We start from the raw sequence: 25,065 nt of genomic DNA on the forward strand, positions 1-25,065 counted from the left end.
GGGTGGGTGGGATGATGGAGCCCCTGTCCTGGATTCCCCAGCCACGACCCTGAAGCCACTGACCATGGGGTACCCCCGCCCAGGGCAAAGGCTGCTGGGAGGTGGGGTGGCTGAGCGGCGTGGAGGGCTGACTCTGGATGGGCAGGGGCAGCTGGCCTCCAGCCGCCCCCCCCCCCCCAACCAGTGCTGCCTACCCTGCCCTGAGCCTGGTAGGCGTGGATGTGGGTGGGCTGAGGCTGGGCGAGGCATGGCTGCCCTGGGGCTCACGGCCACCACCCTTGAGGCTCTGCCCGTGGGAGGTGAATCCCCACTCCCCACCCAACACAAACCAAACCCCGCCCTCCTGGGGCAGCTGGTGCCCCTGCGGAGGGGGCAGCCAAGGAGTGGGGTCTGTTCTCTGCCCTGAGGAGCGAGGAGGTGGGTGGAGGGGGCAGCTGGCAGGGCTGCTGGGGGGAGCGGGGCTCTGGGAAGAAAGGGGCCTTTCAGAGCTGGCCTGCACCCCTTGTTCTCTCCCTGCCCTGCCCCCTGTCCCCTGCCCCTCCCCCTTCTGGGGAGCCCTGGAGCTCACCGCGTGTGTCACCCATTTGGCCCAGGAGTTTGAGAATGCCGAGGGGGAAGAGTACCCGGCCGACTTCTCGGCACAGGGCTCCCCGGCAGCAGCGGCTCAGAACGGGCCCGACGTGTATGTCCTGCCACTCACCGAGGTCTCCCTGCCTATGGCCAAGCAGCCCGGGCGTTCAGGTGAGTGAGCCCCCAGGTGGGCCCAGGTGGTGGGCGTAGGGTGTGGCTCTGGGGTCAGTGCTCCCGGGGAGGGGAGGCAAGGAGCTGGTGTGTGTCCCCTTTTGCTGGGACCTGGGGCGCTGTGAGCAGGCTTGGGCCAGCTGGGGCTACTGTGCAAAGGGGGTGGGGGTTGCTCCCTCTGGTCCTGGGGTGGGCACCTATGTGCTGGGAGGAGGGACTTCTCTGCGGTCCCTGGGATGCTGGACCCCGTACATGGGTTCCGTGGTGCCCAGGAGCAGGGCCCACCCACTGGGGGGGAGGGGCTCTTTGGGGCTCCTTCTGTGGGTGGAGCCTTTTGCTCAGGACCCTGGGGTGGGGGAAGGAGGGGCCTGGGTCCCCCCAGCGCGTGCAGGTGCAGGCGGGGCCTCTTCCTGTGGCTTCCTTGCCATGTCTCCCACTCGCCCCATCCCGTGGTCCCCCCAGCAGGCTGGCAACCCACATGGCAGATGCAGGGCCCACACTCCAGAGGTTAAAGGTCAGTGGCCAACCTGGGCTTTGAACCCACATCTGCCTGATTCAGCACTGCAAGAACCTCCCAGTTGTGTCTGGAGGCTGGTGGGTGGGGTCCCTGGCCCCAGGCCCCCTCCCTGGCAGCTCCTAGGTCAGGCCTGCGCCTACCCCCAGCTCCTCCAGGCTCACTGAGTAGGGTGTCAGGCCCAGGGGGGGCTCTGTTGGCACCAGGGCCTGTGATGGGTAGGCCTGCCCCGCCTGCGTGTGTTCTGGGCTCTGCTGGTCCTGACCACGGTGCTGCCCACCCCGAAGCCCAGCCCTCGCCATGGGCTGGGGGCCTCCAAGGTGCTGGCCTGGGCCCAGCACCCCCTGCACCATGACTGTCACTCCCCCCACCTTGCAGGTGTCTCCTAGAGGAGACCTCACCAGTTAGGCAGGAATTTCAGGTCCCACTCTGTTGAGTGACTCAAAGGTCCACCCCATAAAATCTTGAAGGTGGGGTCTCTGCTATAGGAAGCCCCCCAACCTTCCTGGGTGACCATGGGAGTTTCTGAGCCTGTGCTGACAGTGCTGGACGCTAGGAGCTGTTGCGGAGCAAGGGGTCCCCTCAGGGGACACTGTACCCCTGGCCTGGGCCTGTCACCTGCCCCTGGCAGTGTGTGCCTGGGACGCCAAGGAATCTTTGAGACCCAGTGTCTTCTACCGCTTAAGGGACTGTCCCTGGGGATGCGGGGGGACAGGGATCCAGGAGGGGGCAGTGATTGCATGCTTTTTTCTAGTTTTTAGCTCTGTTCTGTCCTTTATAGGGTGCCCTGCTTCTGGGGAGGGGAGAGATTTGGGTGATGCTGGGAGGGCAGCCCACCTGGAGGTCAAGGATTAAAAACCTGGGCAGCAAGTACTACCCCTCGAAACCGTGGGGGAAGATGGCCCAGCCTTCAGGCTCCCCAGCCTGGCTCTGTAGGTGCTGCCCCTTGGGTGCGGACCCCAGAAGCCCGGGACCCGGCCTGCCACGCCTCCTGCAGCTGCCAGGAGACCTTTCCCGTTGGCTGGCAGTCAGCACGCTCCACCTCCATCACTGCCCCACTGTCAAGACTGCTGAGCCTGCTTGGGGAGACCCCAGGCTGGACCTCAGGGGGAGGAGCCCCGGGACTCAGGGCCCCAGTGGGACCCCTTACCCCCAATTCTGCTCAGCATCAAGGTCAACATTCCATAGGGTCTCCAGTCCCTGGGAGCAGCCCCTCACCTTGGAGTCTACTGGCTGCCAGGCTCAGCCTGTCCCCTGGGCCCTCCGGGCAGTTGGCGTGGGAGCAGAATTCGGGGAATCCCTTGGGGCACAGGCGGGGTGTGGGTGGGCTCAGCAGCTCTGGCCCTTCCTCTGGGGCCCTCACTGACCCTTCCTGCCTGCTGACCTCACCCAGCCCAGCCTGCAGGAGAATGGGCCCAGTGTGTTCCGTACAGGGCTGTGCCAAGCAGCCCCCAACAAAGGAGCCTTTGGCGTGCCTGGCGCTGGAATGCCAGCCTGCGGCAGGGGTGAGGGGACGGGCCACTCCACTGCCCTCCTCCCCATGGCCTCCGCCCCAGCCACACTGCCTGCCCAGCGTTGCCTGTGCGCTGGTCCCGGCTCCAGGCCCTGATGTTTCCAGCCTGGCTTGTCCCTGTAGCTTGGGGCACAGCCTTCCCAGACCCACTCAGAAAGATGCATGGATGCGGCTTGCAGATCCACAGCTCCCCTGGGCAGCAGGTGCCCTGCTCCTGATGGCCGCCTCCATCAGGAGGGAGCAGGGGGCTCTGGGTGGCTCCCCAGAACAGGCCATGCAGGCAGCCCCTCTAGGGGCCAGGCGAGAGAAGATGGGGCAATGATGGAGGCTGAGCTGGCCTCTCTGAGCCCCCTGCCCTGTTACAGTGCAGCTGCTCAAGTCCACAGATCTGGGCCGGCACAGCCTCCTGTACCTGGAGGAGATTGGCCACGGCTGGTTTGGGAAGGTGAGTTGCCGTCCCAGGGGTTGGTGGGGATGGGGGAGGGACTGGCAGCGTGGTCCGCTCTTTTGCCTGGCAGGTGGAGAGGGTGGGTTGGCGACCTGCTTCTCCCAGAAACTTCCCCAGCCCTGGGGTCCCCTCTCAAGGCGCACTCTACTGGGCCCCTCCCTGGGGACCTCAGGGTCCGGCAGCCTCTTCTCTGCAGATCCTGGTGTCATGCTGGGAGATGCCTCTGAGTGGGCAGGGATGGGGAGCAGTGTCTGGCTCCTGGCTTCTCCCTGACCACCAGCCTGGGTGGGACAAGGAGTCCATCTTCCTCACTGCAGACCCCCAGAGCTCTGAGAACAGCCGGGGACCTTAGGGGAGGCAGACACAAAAGACGGAGTATTACAGCCACGAGGGCTCGCTCTCCCAGGAGCGGTCCAGAACCCATTTTGCAGATGAGTACGTTGAGGCACAGAAACAGACTGCTTTGGCTGGAAGAGCAAGGCTGGGGGCAGAGCTTGGGGACGGTGGAGTCCGCCCACCTGGTGACGCCTGCCCCGCAGGTATTCCTCGGGGAGGTGAACTCGGGCATCAGTAGCACCCAGGTGGTGGTGAAGGAGCTGAAGGTGAGCGCCAGCGTGCAGGAGCAGATGCAGTTCCTGGAGGAGGCGCAGCCCTACAGGTGGGTGGCACCTGGGGACAGGCTTAGCCGGAGGAGGGGGTGGGCCACTGGCCGGGAGGTGGGGCTGTGGGCCCTGTAGACAAAGGCAAGCTCTGTGCTGCCCCGCTCCTGCCCTGCCCTGAGTGCGAGTCAGGGGGCAGCCTGTTGGCTCCCACAGGGCCTTGCAGCACAGCAACCTGCTCCAGTGCCTGGCCCAGTGCGCCGAGGTGACGCCCTACCTGCTGGTGATGGAGTTCTGCCCGATGGTGAGTCGCCCGCTCCCTGGCCCTCCAGCCCCTGCCCTACGCTACTGGAAGGTGGGCCTGGCCTTCCTGCTGAGCCAGGGACCCCTCACCCCCACCCTCTGGGCCTCACATGCCCCCCAAAGTGGGGTCCAGGTGGCTCTGCACCACTACCTCCCAGAGGCGGCCTGGGGGAGGAAGGAGGTGGCCCCCGCTCAGAGACAGCGGCCGTCCGGGCTGGGATTCCACTGTACCCTAGGGGAGGGGGGCTCCCCCATCTGCCTGTGCTGCTCCCAGTCACGGAGGTTTTCCTGAGAGGCGCCCCGGCCCGCTCGGGGGGCTCACGGCCCTTGCGTCGAGTCCACGGCCTCGCCCGTACTTTGCTCTCAGGCCCCCCGCCACACACACACACACGGCTGAGCCGCTTGCCGACAGGGAGGCGGCCTCCACAGACGTGGGCCCCCCCACCATCTAGTTTCTGGACTCCTGGCGTAGCCTCCCAGGGCTTCCCCAGGATGCCTGGGCCCTCCCTGGAGCTGAGCGGCGTCAGCAGGTCATCAGCGGGTCAAGGAGTTGCCAGAGGACACTCTGGCCACCGGCTCTGGGTTCCGCCCAGGCTCAGCGTCACTGCTCGTGTGGCCTGTCTGCCACCCACCAGCTGAGAGGTGGCGAGCATCTGGGCCCCAGGGGTCTGTATGCGGGATGTGACCCTGCTGGCCCGCAAGCCTGCCTGGGGCTGGGGCTGTCAGTGTGGGGAAAGTGTCCGCTGCCTGCGGGGTCATCCTACTGAGAGCTGGCCCCTGGGGGGCGGACACGGGCTTCTCTGGGCAGCGGCAGCCCTGTGGCAGCAGCAGGATGCCTGGTCCCCCCGTGGGCCCTGCTGAGGAGGGCGGGGCCGGGTGGTGGGCTTGCACGGGCACCCACTCCCCACCAGCAGGTGACAGTGCTGCCCTTCTCGGCAGGGGGACCTCAAGGGCTACCTGCGGAGCTGTCGGGTGGCAGAGTCCATGGCGCCCGACCCTCTGACCCTGCAGCGCATGGCCTGTGAGGTGGCCTGTGGCGTCCTGCACCTGCATCGCAACAACTACGTGCACAGGTGAGGGCGCAGGTGGCCCACGAGCTCTGCAGGGCCTCCGCACCTGCTCCGGGGGCCGCGTGAGGTGGATCCTCAATTAACCGGGTTAGTCTTTGTTCAGCCTCTAGGGACCACTGTACAAAGGGATCTTGTCAAATAATAACCAGGCAGATGGGAGTTGAACACCTGCTTCTGCAGGAGGGTTAAGCCAGGCGACGTCCACTGTCCAGCTGGCCTGGCTGGGCATGCGGTAGGGCCTGAAGCCCATCCTCTGTCGCCAGGGTGGTCAGCGCCGCCTGGTGGCCCTACGGCGGCCCCTACTCTCCTCTGTCTCTCTCAGGCCCGGAGGGAGGGGTGGCTCTGTCCTGCTTCCCGCCCTGGCCCCTGGATTCGGACAGACGGGCCAGGGCCCAGCGTAGGGGGACATGCCGGAAGAAGTGGCGCTGCGTGGCCCCGCCAGCCGCGGACAGCACTCGGGCCGTCCTCCCCAACAATATCCTGGTGCTGAGTGATGACACAGGCAACTCCAGCATCAGTGATTTTGTTGAAGAGGGCCGCTGCCAGCCTCCCGACCGGCCCGCCGAGCCCACCCAGCCCCAGGCGCCCATCTGTGGCCCCGGCACAGCAGCATTTTGGCCGATGTGTGCTGACCCCGCGTTTGCCCCAGTGCCCTGGGCCCCAGACACCCATGGGGCCACAAGGCAGGCAGGGGAGGAGCCGGCAGCCAAGGCCGGCCGTGGGTGGGAGGCAAAGGCGGGGGTGAGCGGCACTGCTGGGCGGGCACTCCACACCCCCACCCTGCCAGGGGCCGTGTGTGCACAGGGCAGGGGCAGGACCCTGGGGCACTCAGTTGCCTCACTGATGCCTGCCTTCAGGGAGCTGAGGGTGGCAGTGTGGCGGGCGGGAGGAGACTGCGGTGTCCCTGGGCTGGCTCGCCCCCGAGGGACTGCTCAGCAGACTGGTGTCCCAGGAGAAGCAGGGGAGTGGACTGGGGTCAGGGGATGGGGTTCCAGTGAGGCAGACCTCGTCCAAGGAGAGCCCTTGGGCACCTTCTAGCTGGCCCTGGGCCTCGTTTTCCTTGTCTGCCTTCTAACATGTGTGGCCCCATCCACTCAGACCCTCAAAGTGTCCAGTGCTGGGTGAGGGGCAGGGCGGGCAGCCTCTGAGATGCCCCTTTCCACCCACCGACCGAACCGAGCCCAGGATGCCCTCGGCGACAAGCGGCCCAGTCCCCTCAGTGCCCTGGATGCCCCAGCCCGGCACTGCCAGCTGACCCCACCCTCCCATCCTCCCACCCTCAGTGACCTGGCTCTGAGGAACTGCCTGCTCACAGCCGACCTGACGGTGAAGATCGGCGACTATGGCCTGTCTCATGGCAAATACAGGGTGAGTGGGCCGGCTCGGGCCGGGGCAGGGCCGGCCACACTTGCCCGCGGGGTACCACTGTCCCGTGTGCCGACAGGAGGACTACTTTGTGACGGCTGACCAGCTGTGGGTGCCACTGCGCTGGATCGCGCCTGAGCTGGTGGACGAGGTGCACTGCAACCTGCTGGTGGTGGACCAGACCAAGGCCAGCAACGTGTGGTGAGTGTGGGCCCGGCAGTCGCCATGAGGACTTGGACCCCTGAGAGCCGACGACTTGATGCTCACCTGCGGCTGTCAGCCCTCATGGCTGCCCTGTCCGGTGCCGCGTGAGTGTCCAGTGAGGATGCGGGGCGCTGGGGGGCTGAGTCCCACCCGCCTGCCGGCTCCCTGGCGTTGGGGGGGATGCAGGCTGGCCGCGCCAAGCAAGGCCACGTGTGTGAGGACGTGTGTGTTGTGCAGCCCTGTCGCTCTGTGGGAGGTGGCCACATACACCCCCAGGTGAGGTCGTGGGGGTTCTGGGGCCCCCTGTCGCTGCCCAGTGCCACGGCCCACAGCACTTGGGCTGGCAGAGCGGTGGGGTCTGTGGAGGAAGCCCTGCCCCTCCCAGGGCCCGCTGGGCCGATGCCCGAAGACATCAGGGTCAGAGCACTCGGGCAAGTTGATGAGACGTGGGGCCTCGTGGTAGCACCTGTTCCCATTGAGAGGGGACAGTGGGGCTGCGGTCTCCTGTGACTGCAGCCTGGAGGCTTGGGGCTGGGCACAGAGCGGGTGCTGGGACCCAGGACTACAGCCTCTAGAGGCTTGGCTGTGGTGGTCCCCTGTCCCCGGCCTTGACTAGCCTCTGCTTCCCCCTCCTGCTTCCTCCCAGCCTCCCAGACCTGTCTGGCCCCCCTCTGCTCCTGATAAACCCTCAGGGCCTGGATCCAGGGCCCAGTCCCCCTTCCTGAGCTCTCCAGGGGTCTCCCCTGAGCCATTAACTGTACCCGTCACGGACACTCCATTCCCCCGCTCGCCTCTCCCTCTGGCTGACCTTCCCCTGCCTGCCCACCAGCCCACACTGACCTGGGGTCCCTCCCCTAGACGGCTTTGGCCAGGGCCACTGTGACGTCTCTGTCGCCAAATCTGCTGTCCCTCATGCCCCCAGTTTCGTGGAACAGCCGGGGGTCCCCGGGAGCTGGGTGAAGCTGCCGCCCACTGGAAAGATCCCAGCTGCCTTCTCACAGCCCCGCGTGCACTGGCTGCCTGGCCTGCTGGCTGGGGTGTCCCTAGACTCACCCCTCTCTCCGCCTCACACCCTGGCACACTCCCTCCCTCTGGCCTCCACAGGTGCCTGGCAGGACTGGGAGCTTCTCCAGGGCATCTCCTGCACCTGGCAGTGTCTGCGCTTCAGCCCGGCACGGGAGTGAACGAGTGAACAAATGGACTGGGTTTGTGGGAGGCCAGTCTGGCGTTTATTTGTCCAAGCACCTGGGCGTGGGCTCGGACCCGGCCAGGGGGCACACGCTGCCCATTTACTGAAGGAAGGCGCCGTCTTCTGGCTGCTGGTGTGATGACAGGAGCTGCCCTTGGCACCCAAGTCTTCGAGACCCTTTGGAGCCGTGCGTTGGCCAGCCGTGCCTGCCCTCTGATGGCTGTCACCCCCACAGGTCCCTGGGCGTGACCATCTGGGAGCTCTTCGAGCTGGGAGCGCAGCCCTATCCGCACCACTCCGACCGGCAGGTGCTGGCCTACGCGGTCCGGGAGCAGCAGCTCAAGCTGCCCAAGCCCCAGCTGCAGCTGACCCTCTCTGACCGCTGGTGAGGACCCTGTGAGGCCAGGCGGGGCTGGGGGTGTCCCCAGCAGGAAGGACAACACAAAGGGGGGTGCTTCGAGTCCCCAGAGCGTAAGTGGCTCCCCCCGGCCAGCAGTGACCTCTGGGCCCCACCCTGTGCCTACACTGGAATGGCCGCTTTATCCAAAACACAAACTTGCCTGCAGCCCTGGCAGGGATGAGTTGAGGGAACAGTGCCCTAGTCCACTGCTGTCTCCCACACCACCGCGCCCACTTCAGGAGATGCCCGTAACTGCCCTCGGGATTCTGAGTGTGAGAAGGGGCGGAACTCAGACCCTCATGCTGAGGGCGGACTGGCTCACTCCCTGGGGGTTGGGGTCCTGGCCAGGCACTACCACCCGTGGGGGGGGCAGGGACTGAGCCCTAGGGCATCCCTTCCCGCAGGTATGAGGTGATGCAGTTCTGCTGGCTTCAGCCTGAGCAGCGGCCGACGGCCGAGGAGGTGCACCTGCTGCTGTCCTACCTGTGTGCCAAGGGTGCCACCGAGGCAGAGGAGGAGTTTGAGCGGCGCTGGCGCTCACTGCGGCCTGTGGGGGGCAGTGTGGGCCCCGGGCTGGGGGCGGCAGGCATGGCACTGGGGGGCATGGGCGAGCTTGCGGCCACCTCATCCTTCCCACTGCTGGAGCAGTTTGCTGGCGACAGCTTCCACACGGATGGTGATGACGTGCTGACGGTGACTGAGACGAGCCGTGGCCTCAACTTCGAGTACAAGTGGGAAGCCGGCCGCGGCTCCGATGCCTTCCCGCCACCTGAGGGCGCACTGAGCCCGGGCCGAGACGCGCGTCTGCAGGAGCTCTGCGTCCCTGACGGTGCTCCCCCAGGCGTGGTGCCGGTGCTCAGCGCTCACAGCCCCTCGGTGGGCAGCGAGTACTTCATCCGCCTGGAAGACCCCGCGCCTGCCGCAGGCCACGACCCCGACTGTGCCGGCTGTGCCCCCAGCACCCTCGCTGCCACCCTGCGCCCCGACGGCAGCGACCATGATGACGACTCTGACGGCAGCACGGCCGCCTCGCTGGTCATGGAGCCACTGCTGGGCCACGCGCCGCCCGCTGATGGCCCCTGGGGCCACTGCGACTACCACCTATGCAGGAGCCATGCCCGTGACCTGCCTTGCACCTCACGCTCACCCTCCCCGGAGACCCCGATGCTGGCGGAGCCCAGAGCAGAGGATATTGACTGGGGCGTGGGGGCATTCTGCCCGCCCTTCTTTGAGGACCCGCTGGGCACATCCCCCTCCGCGAGCTCCAGGGCCCAACCATCCCCAGGTGGGGAAGAGCTGGGAGAGGCTGGGATGCCCAGGGCTGCCCAGCACAGACACTGGAGCTCCAATGTATCTGCAAACAACAACAGCAGCAACCGAGCACCAGAATTCTGGGTCCCGGGCCTCTCAGGTTACACGGACTGCTGCCCTGGTGTGAAGCAGGCCCTACAGACCGTCCCTGAGCTGGGCCGTCCTCTGATCCCAGAGGACCTCAGAGAGCCTCTCCTTGGGCCAAAGGGGGCCTCCTCTGGTAAGGAGATGGGCCGCTGCCTTGGCCTCCCCCATCTGTATCCTGCTGAGGGCCTGACACCTGCCCCGTGCCTGGTCACATCCCCGTGGACAGAGGCAGCCAGAAGTGGTGGTGACAGCCCCCAGGCAGAGCCCAGGCTTGCAGAGGAGGCCGAGGGCTCTGCTGGACTCCAGCTGCCCCTTCCCTCCATCCCATCCCCATCCCAAGAGGGAGCCCTGCTTCCTGCCGAGGAGGCCAGCACCCCGCCCACCCTGCCTGCTTCACCCACGCCCACTGGCAGCCCACAGCCTGCCACTGAGCCAGTCCAGGCCCTGGACAGCGACAGTGGCAGCAGCTCCCCTGAGCTGGAGGCACCAGGCAGTGAAGACGAAGACACGACTGAGGCCACTTCTGGTGTCTTCACTGACTTGTCCAGCGACGGCCCGCAGGCTGAGAAACCAGATGTGACACCAGCCTTCCGCTCCCTACAGAAGCAGGTGGGGACCCCCGACTCCTTGGACTCCCTGGACATCCCATCCTCAGCCAGTGATGGCGGCTCTGAGGTCTTCAGCCCATTAGCTGTTGGCACCCCTGGCGGGCAGCCCCGAGCCCTGGACAGCGGCTATGACACAGAGAACTATGAGTCCCCTGAGTTTGTACTCAAGGAGGCCCATGAGCCCTGTGAGCCTGAGGCCTTGGAGGAGCTGGCCTCAGAGGGTGAGAGCCCCGGGCCAGAGACTCGTCTCTCCGCCTCCCTGGGTGGCCTCAGCGAGAAGAATCCTTACCGCGACTCTGCCTACTTCTCAGACCTGGACACGGAGCCAGAGCCCCCCTTGGGCCCCAAGGAGAAGCAAGGAGGTGTCCCAGTCCCTGGGCCAGAGCCCGATCTGGAGAGCCTGAAGAGCCCCGGGCTGCCGTCTGCACTGCCCTCCCCTGAGTCGGGGATGCTTGGGGAGGCACAGGGCTCTGGCCCCAGGGAGGTGCCGCCACTGCCACTGCTTGAGGGCTCTTCCCCAGAGCCAAGCGCCGGCCCCGGGGGCCCCAGGCTGGAGCCTCCCTGGCCCCAAGACCCAGCCCAGGCGCCACCCATGCCCAGCCCCGGGCACTCTAAGATTTTCCTGCTGACTCCGGTCCGGCCCAGCTCAGAAGGCCACCGCCCCGAGCTCCAGGAGACCCTGGGACTGCTGTCAGGGTCGGGCCTGCAGGAACGGACAGGGGGTCCAGGTGCCCCCAGAACCCCACTCTGCCTGGCCCTGCCGGCAGTCCCCGCGGCTCCAGAGGGGCGGCCGGAGGAGGAAGAGGACGACAGCGAAGACAGTGACGAGTCGGACGAGGAGCTCCGCTGCTACAGCATCCAGGAGCCGAGCGAGGAGAGCGAGGAGGAGGCGCCGCCTGTGCCAGTGGTGGTGGCGGAGAGCCAGAGTGCGCGCAACCTGCGCAGCCTGCTTAAGATGCCCAGCCTGCTGTCTGAGGCCTTCTGCGAGGACCTGGAGCGCAAGAAGAAAGCCGTGTCCTTCTTCGACGACGTCACCGTCTACCTCTTCGACCAGGTGGGCAGCCGCCCTGGGTGGGCTCTGCGTGGCGGAGTGGGGGTCTGCGGCGGGACGGGAAGCCATGGGAGACTCGTGCTGTTCTGATCCTCCAGGAAAGCCCCACCCGGGAGCTCGGGGAGCCCTTCCCTGGCGCCAAGGAGTCGTCCCCCACGTTCCCGGTGGGCAGCCCGGGCTCCCCCAGCACCCCCGGCCGGCCTCGGCGGGCTGACCGCTTCCCCGACGGCCCCGCGGCCGAAGAGGGTGAGCTGGAGGCGGGGTGACGCGGCGGCGAGGGTGGGGCAACGGGGGTGGGTGGGGCAACGGGGTGGGTGGGGCCCTCATGGAGGCGGGGCAACATGGCGGGGTGGGGGTGGGCCTGTGACTTAGCTGGTGGGCGGGGCCTGGACGTGACTTCTTGCTCCGGGCGGTGTCTCCCCCATCCGGTCCACAACTGACGGCGGGCACCTCGCAGGCGGAGGGTTCGAGTGGGACGATGGCCTCCCGCCGACGCCGGCCCAGGAGCCTACCCCGTGCGTCCCCGCTGCGCCCGCCAAGCCCAGCCCCTTCTCTCGCTTCACTGTCTCACCAGCGCCTGCGTCCCGCTTCTCCATCACACACGTCACCGACTCGGACTCCGGGTCCGTGGGAGGTGAGGCTGCGGTGGGGCTGGCGGGAGGGGATACTGAGTCAGGACAGTGGTGAGGGCGGCTGGGAAGGGCACCTGCTGGGCGCGAGGCCCTACGCTCGTTATTTCGTGTTTTCTGGACAAGCTCAGTTTTCAGACGGGGGAACTGAGGCTCAGAGAGGTCAGGTCACGCCAGGCCTGTTTGTTGTGGCCACCTTGGCACGTTTCCTCACCGCCCTGAGGAGATGCAGTGCCCCAGACAAAGCTGGCTCAGCACTCTCGGGATGTAGGTTGGATGTCCACTCCCTGCCCCACCCCCACCCCCCGCACCGCCCCGCTCTTTTCTCCCTCCTCCGAAGGCACCAGGCTGGACACTGAGTGCCCCCCACCCTGCTCTCTGACCTGCAGCAGCCTCTCCTGCCAGAACCTTCCCAGCCCCTGCTGGTCTGCCTCATCCACCAGCCCCCCATCTCAGATCTAATGGCTTGTCCAGAGATGGTGGTGGTGACTCAGGTGCCCACGTGGGGCCCTACTCAGGGGCCTTAGCTCACTCCTCCCTCCAAGCTCTACTCCTGTCAACCTCAGACCAGGTGGGCTCATACCTGCCCAGTTGCCACCACCCCATTCTACTAGGCTTCCCTGAAAGCTCACCTCCACTAAGATGCCCCTACTTATCTTGTCCCCCTGGCAGACCCAGCCCCTCCCTTGCGGCCCTTGGCATGTGGCTGCAGCCTCTAGGGAAGGATGTGCTGGTCTGTTTGTGTCACACAGTGTGCCCTTAATGGATATCTGAACAAGCAAGCAGGTCACCAGGAGGCGAGTGTGTGACCCTGGCCAGCCCAGTCCTGCTCGGGTCTCAGTTTTCCCACCTGTAAAAAGAGGACTCAGAGGGCTGACGTTGAGCTTTGTTGGGCCCGATCCCTGGTGATGTGGCGGGAAGGATAATCGTCTGGCTCCTACCTAGATAGGCAGGCAGGTAGGCCTGCTGCAGCCCCAGCTGCTCAGTGGCCCGTAAGCCAGGGATTGAGGCCAGGTGAAAGCCCTGGGCGAGGGGACTCTGGCTGTCCTTGGAGGGGAGGGTGCTCTCAGGAGTCCCTGTGGCCCCAGTGTCTCCCTAAACATGTTTGCCAGGTCCTACAGCAGGTGCTGGGGGCAGCTGTAAAGAGGCCTGAGCCCCAGGCAGCCCCTGCTTGGATCCCCTGCCGGTTCTCTCCCCGGCAGCAGCGAGGATGGTGACCAAGAGTGGTGGGGACTTTCATCTTGGCAGTGGTCAGCAGCAGCTTCCAAGCGCTTCGGTGCCCCATGCAGCACCCTGGAGGAGCAGGGCAGGCACTGGACATAAGAGCATCTGTGCACACCAGCCCTGTGCTGCCCTGGGGGCAGGATTTGTCCTGGACACTTGGGTTTGCTGCTAGGCCCTAGGGATGCCCTACAGCCGCCCCTCACCCTGAAGCTGCCCCCTCCCCCCCGGCCCCCTGCTGTCAAGACTGCTTGGCCTCTGAGGCCAGGGGCCCTCGCACGCCCTGCCTACAGGTTCCTGTGGTGTATTACAGGCTGCTGTGTCCTCACCCCAGGTGAGAGGGCAGGTACAGGCCTGCTAGGACGGCCTCTCCCTGCCCCCTTTGCCCCTTCTGCCGGTTCAGGGTTTGCTCAGTGCAAGAAGAGGACACCGGGCTCGTGGGTCCCCGCTCCAAGTCTGTGGCTGTTTCCCCTTCACTGAATCAGTTAGACCGTAAGCTCTCCCTTCCCACAGGGTATGGGCCGGCTCCTGCCTGGGTCCCACTGGAGCCCTGCGAGGGGACTGAGGTGGGCAGCCCGAAAGATGGGGGGCTTTCAGGTCGCAGTCCTGCTGCTTCAGCCCCTGTCTAGAGGTGTCTGTGGCTCCCCTCTGCAAGGTAGGGCCCAGCCCGGCCCAGCTGCCAAAGGAAAGTGGCGGCTGCCCCCCACGGTCAGTGTCAGGGGGTTCCTACTGCAGGGATGGAGACAGTGGGAAGGGGTGGAGCTGGGAGGGAGGGTGGGGCAGGGCAGCACAGGGGGTATTTTTGTAACGCTGTTGTCAGAACAGATGGAAGAGGGATGCTTTTAAGTTATTGTTGCCAAAGAGACATAAAATTTATTGTTGCTTTTGGGGTGGGGGTGTGGGTGGGGACTTGTTTTGAACTTGTTTTTTTTTGTTTATTTGAGGCTTATGATGCTGGTACAATGATCGTCTTGTTCCTTTCTTGTCTGTTTTTTAAGAGAAATCAAAACTAAGGAAAAAAGCCTTCGTGCTAAGCGTGTTTTCTTTCGGAGTCTGCAGATAAAGCCTTGGGCAGGAGGGGGCATGGGCTGTGCTGGGGTGGGGTCCCTATAGTCCCTTCTGACCACTGGGGGATGCAGGAGGGAGACCACCCCTTCCTCTAGCTGTCCTTGGCACACCTTGGTGGAGGGACACAGTGACCTTGGGCCCCTAGGGTGCCCAGGTTGGGGTGTCTTCCCAGAACAGGGCCAGCGGACTGACGCCTGCAGCCCTCACTTCCTGCCTGGAAGCTGGCCCTACCTAGGTAAGGGTGAGAGGGAACCTCTCCGGGAAGCTCTTCCTCCTGCCTCTCCAGGGGTGGCCCCTGTCCCTCAGCACGGGGAGGCCGGGTGAGGGGGCGGTGAGCTGGGAGCAAGGTGGGTTGTGAGGAGGTGGGGCTTCTGTGCCCCTCCACCGCAAACATCTGCCCTGTGACCCTGCCTCGCCTCACCTGGCCTGCCTCCAGCTTCTGCAAGGTGAGAGCCTCTGGGGCCCCACCCCCTGTGCTTCGTGTTCTGGGCTGTGCGCAGAGCCCCTCCTGGGAGGGTCTGGGAGGAGCAAGCGAACGCTGCCCGGAACTGAACGTCTCCTGAGGTAAGGACTGCTGTCACCAACGTGGTTATTAGCACGGCTGTATTTCAGCCTTAAATGTCAAACAGCATGGATCCGATAGCTTCTAAAATCTTATATTTCAGCTGAAATATGGAAACAGCCAGAGCATTGAGGGGGCCCACCCAGGAATCCTGGGGTAGGCCCCCTCAATGGCACACAGCTTGGGGAGCCAGGCCACAGCACCGACCACCCTGGGGACAGGGAGGAGAGCTGGGGGCCCTGCAGCCAGTTCTGGATGGGAGTTAGGGTGTGGGCAGGGAGAAACTGGGACAGAGAGGCCCACAAAACTGCCAGTGGCAGGGGGGAGACCCAGCAAAGCCCCAATCAGGGGTCTGCCAGGAAGTTGTGCTCATACTAAATCCAAGGAAGGGAGGCCGGCCCTCGCTCTCCCCTTCCCCTCCCCTCCCCTTGCCCCTGCATTGCTGCCGCAGGCACGTACTACAGGTGGGCGGCCTCATTACTGACCAGACAGGGGCTCCCCTTACAGCTACAAGCTGATGCGATGGCCCTCCCTGCACCTTGGGGGCTCCCTGGCCCACACGACAGATGGGCCTGATTCAAAAGGTTGGCCGCCCAGCCCAGGCAGCAGGTCCCTGCTCCCCTCACTCTCCTTGGCCACGGCCATGCCACCTCCTGACCCTGTAGGAACAGCCGGGGTCCAGCCCAGGCCAGATTGAGGTGGGGGCAGAAGGGCTTGGAAGGAGACAATTCTCTAAATGGGGAGCAAGCAGATTGTAACAAAACAGGTTACAGGTCAGGGTGTGGGAGGAGGAGCCCCACAGGCAGTGGGTGCAGATGTGGCCGTCAGCTGAGGAGTGGGGCAGACCTGTCATTGGTCACCGTCGGCTTCAGCTGGACGCTGGCGAAGGGATTCCTGAGAAGAGGAGAGAAGAGTGGTTTGAGTGGTTTTCGGGAGGGGTGCTGAGCGCCTCCCTGTGGCTACAGACGGCACCCACCTGGACCCCGATGGCCCAGCCTCTGAGCTCAGGGCCCAGGGGTGGCAGAGGCCACAGGGGAGAGCCAGAAAGGGGCGCTGTCCGCAAGGCCAGCTGAGCCCCAGCGCGCCACCCTCTGCTCACCCCCCCCAGGTGCCCCACCTCAAACCGTCAACCCTCCCACAGGCAGGGTGGGTGGGCATGGGGGGGCCCCGCCACATCAGCCCTGGTCCTTTCTCTGCAACCTGAGGCAGCCCCACATGAGCCGCACCCGAGCTCGGTGCGCCGCCCCCCAAGGCCAAGCGCCCCCGCCACCTGCCCGGGAGCAGCAGCTGAGCCCATCTGCAAGGACACAGCTGTTGACACATAGAGCCACAGCTCAGCAGAGTGCACAAGCCCAGCCCATGCATCCTGGGGGCCCAGAGAGTGGCCCGTCCCATGCCGACATGACAGACACGAGGCGCAGGCACCCCAGCGACAACGGGGCTGGTAGGAGTGGACGCCCGCAGCCCCTGCGGAGGGGCTGACCGCCTCCTCAGAGAGGAGCCGTGCCTGCCCCTGCGTGCCGAGGCTGCGGCTGACAGACAGACAGACGCACCAGACAAGGGGCTGAGATGGAACGAGATGAGTGCAGGGTGGGGCTGGCACCTGGCCTCGTGCTCACGGAGGCCTCTCCTCCTCGGCGGGCTCCGAGGACCTGCCCAGGTGGAGACGGCACAGGAGAGCAGGCCAGGGGACGTCAGGCAGTCCCAAGGGTGACAGCACGGATGGCACGTGGGACACGGAGGGCTCGGCCTGAACGGGAGCTGTTACCTGGGGCGGGAGTGGCCTCTGACATGGCTGGGTGTCCACAGGAGCTGGGTGGGCGCTCTGTCCAGGTGCCCAGGAAGATAGAACGTGGGGTGGGCAACCCTGTGTTTGCCTGAGGACCTGGCATTTTCTAAAACACTGAGGCACTTTGAACAACTGAGTCCAAAGGATGAACTAGTGAGAGGAGACTGATCTGCATCTCCAAGATGCTGCCTGACAGTTGGCAGCACCCGCAGCCGTTCCACCCCTGCCTCGGAACATCTGCACCTGATGAAAGGCCCTTCCAGCCGGCGGGGCCTCAGTCTCCCTCATTCAGGTCCTCTCTGGCCTCCCAGGCTTGGGTCTGAGCAGATGTGCTTCAGCCCCACTGGCCCCAGGCAGGGGCAGCCTGGAGATTCTGAAACCGAGGTTCTGCTGTGACCAGCGTCATCTGCCCTGGGACGGAGGATGCAGGGCAGCCACGGGGGCGGCCGCCTTGACTGGACATTTGTCCTAGAGGAGGGCTCCATGCCCTTGGCGGTCTGCAGCCAGGGTCATGGCGGGGGGTCTTGTGGGGCTGGAAACGGGGCAGGTTTGTCCATCCAGAGTCGGGGACCCAGCAGGGGAAGGGACCCAGAGAAGGGAGGATGGCACCTGTGCTGACCAGAGCCAGGGGCAAAAGGGAGTTCCAGCCGGGTGTGTCCTGACGCACCTACATTCTCATCAGAAAGGGTCAGTGACCAGCCACGTGTAAATCAACGAAGTTACAACACACCCTCAAACCATATACAAAAATAAACTCAAAATGGCTTATAGACTTAAATATAAGACATGACACCATAAAACTCCTAGAAGAAAACATAGGCAAAACATTCTCTGACGTAAATCGTACCAGTGTTTTCTTAGGTCAGTCTCCCAAGGCAATAAAAACAAAAGCAAAAATAAACAAATGGGACCTAATCAAACTTACAAGCTTTTGCACAGCAAAGGAAACCGTAAACAAACAAAAAGACGGCCTACAGATTGGGAGAAAATATTTGCAAATGAAGCAACTGACAAGGACTTAATTTCCAAAATATACAAACAGCTCATACCTCTCAACAACAAAAAACCAAACAACCCAATCGAAAAATGGGCAGAAGACCTAACTAGACATTTGTCCAAAGAAGACATACAGATGGCCAACATGAATATGAAAAGATGCTCAACATTGCTAATTATTAGAGAAATGCAAATCAAGACTACAATGAGGTACCACCTCACACTGGTCAGAATGGCCATCATTAAGAAGTCTACAAATTACAAATGCTGGAGAGGGTGTGGAGAAAAGGGAACCTCCCTACACTGTTGGTGGGAGATTGGTGCAGGCACTATGGAAAAGAGTCTGGAGGTTCCCCCCAAAACTAGAGTTGCCATGTGATCCAGATGAAACTAATTCAAGAAGATCCATGCACCCCTATGTTCACAGCAGCACTATTCACACTAGCCAAGACATGGAAACAACCTAAATGTCCACTGACAGATAAATGAATAAAGATGTGGTATATACACAATGGAATATTAGCCATAAAAAAGAATGAAATAATGCCATTTGCAGCAACATGAATAGACCTAGAGATTCTCATACTAAGTGAAGAATGACTAATAGCACATGATATCACATATATAAAATCTAAAAAAATTATACAAATGAACTTATCTACAAAACAGACTCACAGACATAGAAAACAGACTTGTGGTTGCCAAGGAGGAAGAGGGGTGGGGAGGGGTGGATTGGGAGTTTGGGATTAGCAAGTGAAAACTATTATATATAGAATGGGTAAACAAGGTCCTACCGTATAGCACAGGAAATTACATTCAGTGTGTCCTGTGATAAACCATAATGGAAAAGAATATAAAAAAGAATATATATGGGTATAACTGAGTCACTTTGCTACATGGCAGCAATTAACACAACACTGTAAATCAACTATACTTCAATTAAAAAAAAAGGGTCAGTGGCAAACCCACACTACCACCTGAACCAGGAAGACCTCCCTGAAGAGGGTGTCTGGCCTCTGACCCACACCGTCCCCCAAAACAGTGTGACCATGGAAGAAGCATGTGCTGTCCACACTGCAGGTTCTGAGGAAGGAGGTGGCAGCTGTAATCACTCCAGACCTCTGGAGCGACTCCCTCCTGCAGCCCCAGCCAGAGACCCCTGGGTGGGACACTCCCACCCTTCAGCATCAGAGGAAGTGTGAGGCCCCCTTGGGTGCTCACCACCTTCTGGGATGTTCTGTGAAAGAACAGGCTTAAGAGCTACCCCCGGGGAGGGCACCTGAGTGACCCCAGGTGAGGGACTTGGGTCAACACTGGGATGACAAAACATGACAAGATTTGGACCTGAGGCACTGCTGATCCTGCTGTCCTGCAGACGTCCGTCACTGCCCAGGGGTGGACGCCGGGGCCAATCAACAGACGACCACCCAGACACAGAACAAGCTCTTCTTGACCCAAATGGGAGACGCTGGAGTATGCGAGAGCCAGTGCTGTCAGGATGCCAGGGCCCCTCCCCAGGCAGGGCCACCAGGCACTCAGGTGCCCGACTGGTGGCTGGGCTCTGTCCCCCTCCTGAGCAGGGACACAGGGACAGCCGGTAGCTTTTATACGGAATGGATTTGTATCCTCCGGGGGGCAGGCCTGAAGTCCCGGGCATGGTGAAGGGAGGCATGAGCCAGGCCCCCCGCCAGGAATGGCTGTCCCCACCACCCAGTCCTCTGCAGACCCCCACAGCCTGACAAGGTGGGACCCCTGCAGCCAAGCAGCATTCGGGTCCAGGCTCATGAAACATTCGTCACTGAGGATTTGGTGGAATCACCTTCGGTTATCTTCTGAATCCACTTCTTGAATAAGAAAGGGGGTGGTTCTGAGAACAGCCCGGTCAGCACGAAGCATGGCTTGTGTCCTGTGGTGACTCCGGGGCAGAGAAGGAGCGAAGAGCAGTCACAGCATAGATTTCAACTTCCTCCACATTTTCCTCTTAAAACGTGGCACAACTTCAGAACGTCGGCCCTTCTGGACTTGAGTCGTTCTCCTCCCCGGCCCTCCTCCCAGGGCTGTGAGCTCTGGCAAAGTTGAGCAACGTCCCTCAACCAACCAGCGGTGGCTTGTGACACCCCCGCACCTGGTAGGATCATCAGGACAGGCAGACCCTGCGGCCGCCGTGCTGTGAGCTCCCAGAGATGAGTGCACCCCCGCCCGCCGTGCCCCTGGGGCTCTGCCCTCCATCCAGGGGTGGGGTTCTAGGCAGAGGCCACACGAGCCTCCCTGAGCCTTCACCCCCTTCCAGTACCTCCAGTGGGTGAGATCAGCTGGGCTCCACCAGCTCAGAGGGACCACGAGGGCAGCAGAGGTGGGGGTGGGAGATGCAGGTGTCTCAAAGCATCTCGGAAGAAGAGGGATAGATGCAGGGGAGGAGAGTGGCCCAGGTCACCCACTGCTGAGCCAGGGTCAAAGTCATTTCTCCCATCCCCCAATTTCAGGAGCACTTGTCTCTAGAGTTTTCCAGAACTCACACTGCAACTCATCAAGAGAAAGGCAGGAAAAAACAAACAAACATATATATAGATAAAAAACCCTGGCAGTCCAGTGGTTAGGGCTCTGCGCTTCCACTGCTGGGGGCCCGGGTTTGATCCCTGGTCAGGGAACTAAGATCCCACAAGCCACGCAGTGTGGCCTAAACAAACACACACACACACCAAAAAAAAAACCAAGAAAGGCAGTGAAGGAGGGAGAGGGAGAGTCCAGGACCTGCTGCCCACAGGGAGGGAGGATGGCATCTCCATGACACCCAAGGAGGTGAAGTGATGACCATCTTTGTAAAGGGCCCACGTGCCAGCTTCGCGCAGCAGACTTCTCAGTGACAGGGCTGGGGTGGGGCAGAGGGGCAGCAGTGCTGCCCAGACCCAGGCACAGGAGCCCAGAGCAGTGGGCTCCCCCTGCACGCCCCACCCCAGCTGTTGGCGCTTGCTTTCCAAGGGCACAGGGGAAGGGACCATCACCAGTTGGGAGCTGGAGGAGGCCCCTGGGGCCTGCTCTGGAAGCCTGGAGTAGCCCCCTGGAGCCATGTCGGGGCAGACAGCAGCTGAGCCTGCGCAGAACGGGGCCACTGCATCTGCTCATCCCCTGCGGGGCAGATGCATGCTGCTGCTCCCGCGTGCCTGTGGCTCTCACCTGGGCACAGGCCATGGCGCTATCCCCACACCCATCCTGGTCTCCCCAGCCCTCGAGGGGCTGCGATACTCACCAACCCAGGAGCCAGCCAGGCCGGGCTCAGACCCACGCTCAGGGACCGGTCTGAGGGGCACTCAGCCGAAGGAGCCCAAAGCCAGCCTCGCAGCTGATCACCAGGCTTCACCCCGATTATGGCCAAAGCACCCAGCAGAAGCAACAGGGAACCCAGACAGAGGGCCAGGACAGACCCGCAAGCTTCCAGAGGGAGGAAATCCGAGAGCCCAAGGAGAGGTCCAGGGAGGCAAAGACCCAGAGCCGAGAGCAGACGCAGGCTCAGCAGACCCTCGGACCCCAGCATAAGAAAACCAGGGCAACTTACTAACTCTAGTCAGGGGCCGCTCAAAATCTGGCCACTTCCACATCGGCACTGCAAGGAAACACAGGGCTCAGTTGATGCACGTGGAGCAGGTGGGAGTGAGGTCTGAGGACTCCGAGGGGACATAAGCCGGATGGAGGATGGGGGGACGCCTGGCAGCTAGCATATGCTGCCAGGAGCCTGTACCACCAGCCACAGGGCAGAGCTGGCTCTCCAGCCCGCGGGAGGGGTCTGCAGGGAGGCAGCTCCAAGGAGCAGCTCAAGCAGGGCGTCCCTGGATCAGGCCCATGTGGCTCTCCCCCAGGTGCGGGCCTCCCCAGGCGCCCCCAGGGAGAGCAGTGTGGCCTGGCACGCTCTGCACCTTGGTCACTCTGTCGGCGAGGAGGCCAGGCTTTGCACGTGGCCCGGACACACGCAGAGGGGCTGGAAGGAGGCGCCACACCCAACTCGATGCAATAAATAAAACTTTTATTCAAACAACTGCAGTACAGGGCACAATTCAGATTAAAAAAAAAAAAAAAGACGAAAGGAAACAGGAAAAATATTTTCAGCACTTTACATCTTCATACAAGTTTTGCGGTTTTGTGTCTACATTCATCCATTGAGCATGGAATCCCCTGGATTTGAGATCTTTTAGCAAAATTAGAACACCAACATAGAAGGCTCTTTTTACAAAGGTCCATGTTCTGGCTTTGTTTTTTCCTTAATTATAAAACAGGGTCTGTCTGCGTCTTGAGCTGCTTCTCTCACAAATGCTACCAGCCATGTTCTAGTCCACGGGAGGGGGTGGGAGGGTTTTGCTAAATCACATCAAAAAAAGGAGCGTCCACAGCTTCACGGGGGCTCCCGTGGCGGGAAGGACGGAGCGGCTGCGCCCTCGCTCACTTCCCAGATTCAAGGCGTGAAGAGGCAATACCAGTAGCCAGCCACTCAGTCCAGCATGTCTGTTTCTGAAGTCACCAAGACACACAGAGAGACGAGAGCGTTTAGGGAGGACTGGGCAGGGACTGCCTGCTCCCCGACGGCAGGTGCAGGGGTGTAGCGCCCAGAGCCGCCCTCACTCCTTCACAGGCTGGTTAAAGAAATGATTTCCAGAACACGTGGGGTTGGGGGTGGTCTCTGGAAGTCTTTGGAATGTCCGAGTGCGGCCGGTCCCCCTCCCCGCCAGTGCACTGTGCGGTCACGGCGCCCCGAGGCTGGCGCCGTGCTCTGGTCTGTACATCGTCCAATGGCGTCCGGGACAAGGAAGCGGTCAGGAGCCCGGCCTGGCGGGCAGGCAGGGCTGGGGGCTGCGGCCTCCCTCACAGGAGCGGCCAGCTTCCTCAGGAGGCCCCCCGGCTCAGCCCGAGCCCTTCTCTGGATGCGGCCTGGAAGGATGCCCCCGGGGCCACAAGCCTTGTGGAGCCCCCAGCACCCTCCCTCTCCTGACACAGGTGCCAGCGTGTGCTGGGGGGTCAGATGCAGAGATAACAGTACGTACACCGGAGTCCATGCATATCTGTTTTTGTTTTTCAGGAAAAAAAAGTCCTTTTCCTGTTTTTTATCTTTTTGTTTTTTTGTTTTTTAAAGATTTTTCTTTTTCTTCAAACTTTTTAGACCTGGCTCACGGTGAGCCTTCAAAGAGGGACAGCGTGTCATGAATACGGCGGATGGGGAGTAGCGGCGAGGACACCCCGCCCGCGCTGCCCAGCGGCAGGTCCCAACACACGGGTGGGGGCGTGTAAACACAGGGAGCGGAGATGGGGCAGCACCATGGACCCTGGGGGATCACAGAGTCTGGGGTCACGAACCAAAAGGCGGGGGTGAGGGGGCAAGTGGGAAAGAGAAACAACCCAGGAAGAAACCAACGAGAGCCGAGGAGGAAACAGATGGAGACCAGACAGACCGGGGTGGGGGGGGGGGGTGGGGAGACGGCGGAAGCTCTTCTGAGCAGCAGCTGCCCGGGGTCAGCGTCCTCACACTGTGGACACCAGCGTGCCACTGCCGCTGTGAAACAAAGCACAGGACAGCTGCCGGGCCGCACACCTCCCCCGCAGCTGCCCTCCCAGCCGCGCGACTGGCCACCGGCCCTGGGGGAGTGGTGACAGGAGACCCCCAGAGCCTGGACAAGGGCTGCGCCCGGGTCAGGGGTTCAGGAGGCTGCAGCCCTGAGCCATCTGCACTGGCCTGGGCTGGTTCCGGGGAGACGAGCCCAGGGGCGGGCCCCCCTCCTGGCCGAGGTCTGGACAAGCAGGTGTGGACGCCAGGAAAGAGCAGGGCCACAAAACCACCAGGTGAGGGGGTCATGCTGCGGCTGTGGGCAGCCCGAGGGCCCCACCAGGAAAGAACGGGAGCCCCAGTAGTGGCTGCAGTGGGTCCCTGACTCCGGCCTGGGCACAGGGCCAGGCCCGGCTTGCTCCAACCCACCCACCTGCCCGCAAGGGGAGCATGAAGGCAGCTCCAGGAGGGGCTGCTTCCCCCACTCGGCGTTATCTGGGGACCCTGGGCTACTGCCAGGGGACAGGGCATCCTGCACCGAGGGCCCTGCCCTACAGGGCGGACTGGGGGAAGGCACAACGCAGTGAGGGGCAGAGAACAGGCACCCTGGGCCCCGCTCACTGACTCAGAGTGGCGACACCATGGTCTCCAGCCAGGCCCCAACAGAGCAGGCCTGGGAGGGGAGACACCCAACTCCAGCCTCCGGTGGGACAGCTCCCCAAAACCACAGCTCCCCAAGACGAGTCTCAAAACCCCTTACCTGCTCACGGCCCGTGCCCCGTAATCATCCAAACCCTGGGGAGGAAAGGAAGAAACAGGTCAGGCTGGGGTTCAGGGGGTGAGGCCAGATCTGCAGGGCAGGTCCCCTCCTAACCCCAGGGTGTGCAGTGCTGCCTGCAGCTGAGGACATGAAGGGGCCCCTCCCCTCCTGAGCAGTGACCTCCCAATTCACAGGGATGTCTCCTTATCTGGCCAGCGGCCGACGGTGAGCTCACGCTCCCGGGCACACACAAGACAGACCACCTGATGACGCCCTTCCAACCATGTTCCCTATGGCTCTTAGGCCCTGCAGGTCACATGGTAGGAACACCTGGCAAGTGAGGGCTTCCTGGGGAACCCAGAGGCTGAAACCACTGACGGTGGGGCATCGGGGAAGCCAGGCTGGCGGAGGCTGGCGTGGGGAGGGCGGCTGCACCGAAGGTCACCCGCACGCCTGCCTCATGCATGCCTGTGCCGGCCCCTGAGCACCCCACACCCAGCTGCAGCTTCCTGGCCCTGAAGCAGCTGCCGCCCCAAAGCCATTGAGGGGTACTGGGGACACCCTCCTCAGCTCTCTAAGCATCAAAACCAAAACCAGCAACCAGGAAGCGAGAGCAACAAGCAGTGGTCAGACCTCTCCAGGCCAGGCCAGCCGAGGCCTGGGTGAGGCTGCAGAGGGACTGAAGCGTCTCACTGCTCCGCAGCCTGGCCCTGTGGCCCCCCGAGGCGCCACGCCTCTCCCAAGGTGGGATCAGCCTCTCCCTCCCTGCTGCTGGCCCTGGCCACTGGTCCCAACATCACCTTCTCTGAAAGGTTCCATCCAAGGGTCCGGCCACACCACCTCGGCCTTCCCCTCTCACCACTTAAGCAGTCTCGAATCACGTGTTCACTCTGCCTGAGCCGTCAATTCCCTGAAGACGGCTCCCTCCACCCTCGACACCTCACACAGCATATACCAGCTGAGCCCTCCTCACAGGAAGGAGAGGTGGCCGAGGACAGGACAGGACAGGGACAGCTGGAAGGGAGAGTCGGCCACCACGCACCCAGAGCCCTTCCCTGCCTCACCCACTTCTGACATCACACTGTCAATATGGGAGCCCCAGCTGTTGGG

The 25,065-nt window shown here is 62.8% G+C and overlaps 2 protein-coding genes across 11 annotated transcripts in view; one reads left to right on the forward strand and one right to left on the reverse strand.

The window, feature by feature from the left end:
• The window catches only part of AATK (apoptosis associated tyrosine kinase), a 38,826-nt gene extending 25,105 nt beyond the window's left edge, over nucleotides 1–13,721 (forward strand). The window contains exons 3-14 of one of the 6 annotated variants that reach the window (XM_079904453.1): nucleotides 594–741; nucleotides 3,134–3,213; nucleotides 3,756–3,874; nucleotides 4,032–4,119; nucleotides 5,058–5,191; nucleotides 6,472–6,556; nucleotides 6,633–6,754; nucleotides 8,182–8,331; nucleotides 8,751–11,406; nucleotides 11,502–11,649; nucleotides 11,861–12,037; nucleotides 13,145–13,721. In XM_079904453.1, coding sequence (XP_079760579.1) covers nucleotides 594–741; nucleotides 3,134–3,213; nucleotides 3,756–3,874; nucleotides 4,032–4,119; nucleotides 5,058–5,191; nucleotides 6,472–6,556; nucleotides 6,633–6,754; nucleotides 8,182–8,331; nucleotides 8,751–11,406; nucleotides 11,502–11,649; nucleotides 11,861–12,037; nucleotides 13,145–13,185 — 3,948 coding nt within the window. In that variant the 3' untranslated portion in view covers nucleotides 13,186–13,721. Of the gene's footprint in view, nucleotides 1–593; nucleotides 742–1,220; nucleotides 1,256–2,948; nucleotides 3,214–3,622; nucleotides 3,875–4,031; nucleotides 4,120–5,057; nucleotides 5,192–6,471; nucleotides 6,557–6,632; nucleotides 6,755–8,181; nucleotides 8,332–8,750; nucleotides 11,407–11,501; nucleotides 11,650–11,860; nucleotides 12,600–13,144 lie in introns of those variants that run through there. The other 5 variants (XM_079904452.1, XM_079904454.1, XM_079904451.1 and 2 more) reach the window with 5 other exon arrangements.
• Nucleotides 13,722–14,083: 362 nt separating this feature from the next.
• BAIAP2 (BAR/IMD domain containing adaptor protein 2) overlaps nucleotides 14,084–25,065 on the reverse strand; it is a 71,533-nt gene continuing 60,551 nt past the window's right edge. For 2 of the 5 annotated variants that reach the window (XM_079903596.1, XM_079903593.1), the window contains 3 exons: nucleotides 23,956–23,990; nucleotides 21,222–21,269; nucleotides 14,084–15,777 (listed from right to left, as the gene is read on the reverse strand). In XM_079903596.1, the coding sequence (XP_079759722.1) occupies nucleotides 21,242–21,269; nucleotides 23,956–23,990 (63 nt within the window). In that variant the 3' untranslated portion in view covers nucleotides 14,084–15,777; nucleotides 21,222–21,241. Of the gene's footprint in view, nucleotides 15,778–21,221; nucleotides 21,270–21,578; nucleotides 23,205–23,955; nucleotides 23,991–25,065 lie in introns of those variants that run through there. The other 3 variants (XM_079903594.1, XM_079903592.1, XM_079903595.1) reach the window with 2 other exon arrangements.

The sequence above is a fragment of the Stenella coeruleoalba genome, assembly GCF_951394435.1.
Source record: "Stenella coeruleoalba genome assembly, chromosome: 19".
NCBI classification, from domain to species: Eukaryota; Metazoa; Chordata; class Mammalia; order Artiodactyla; family Delphinidae; genus Stenella; species Stenella coeruleoalba.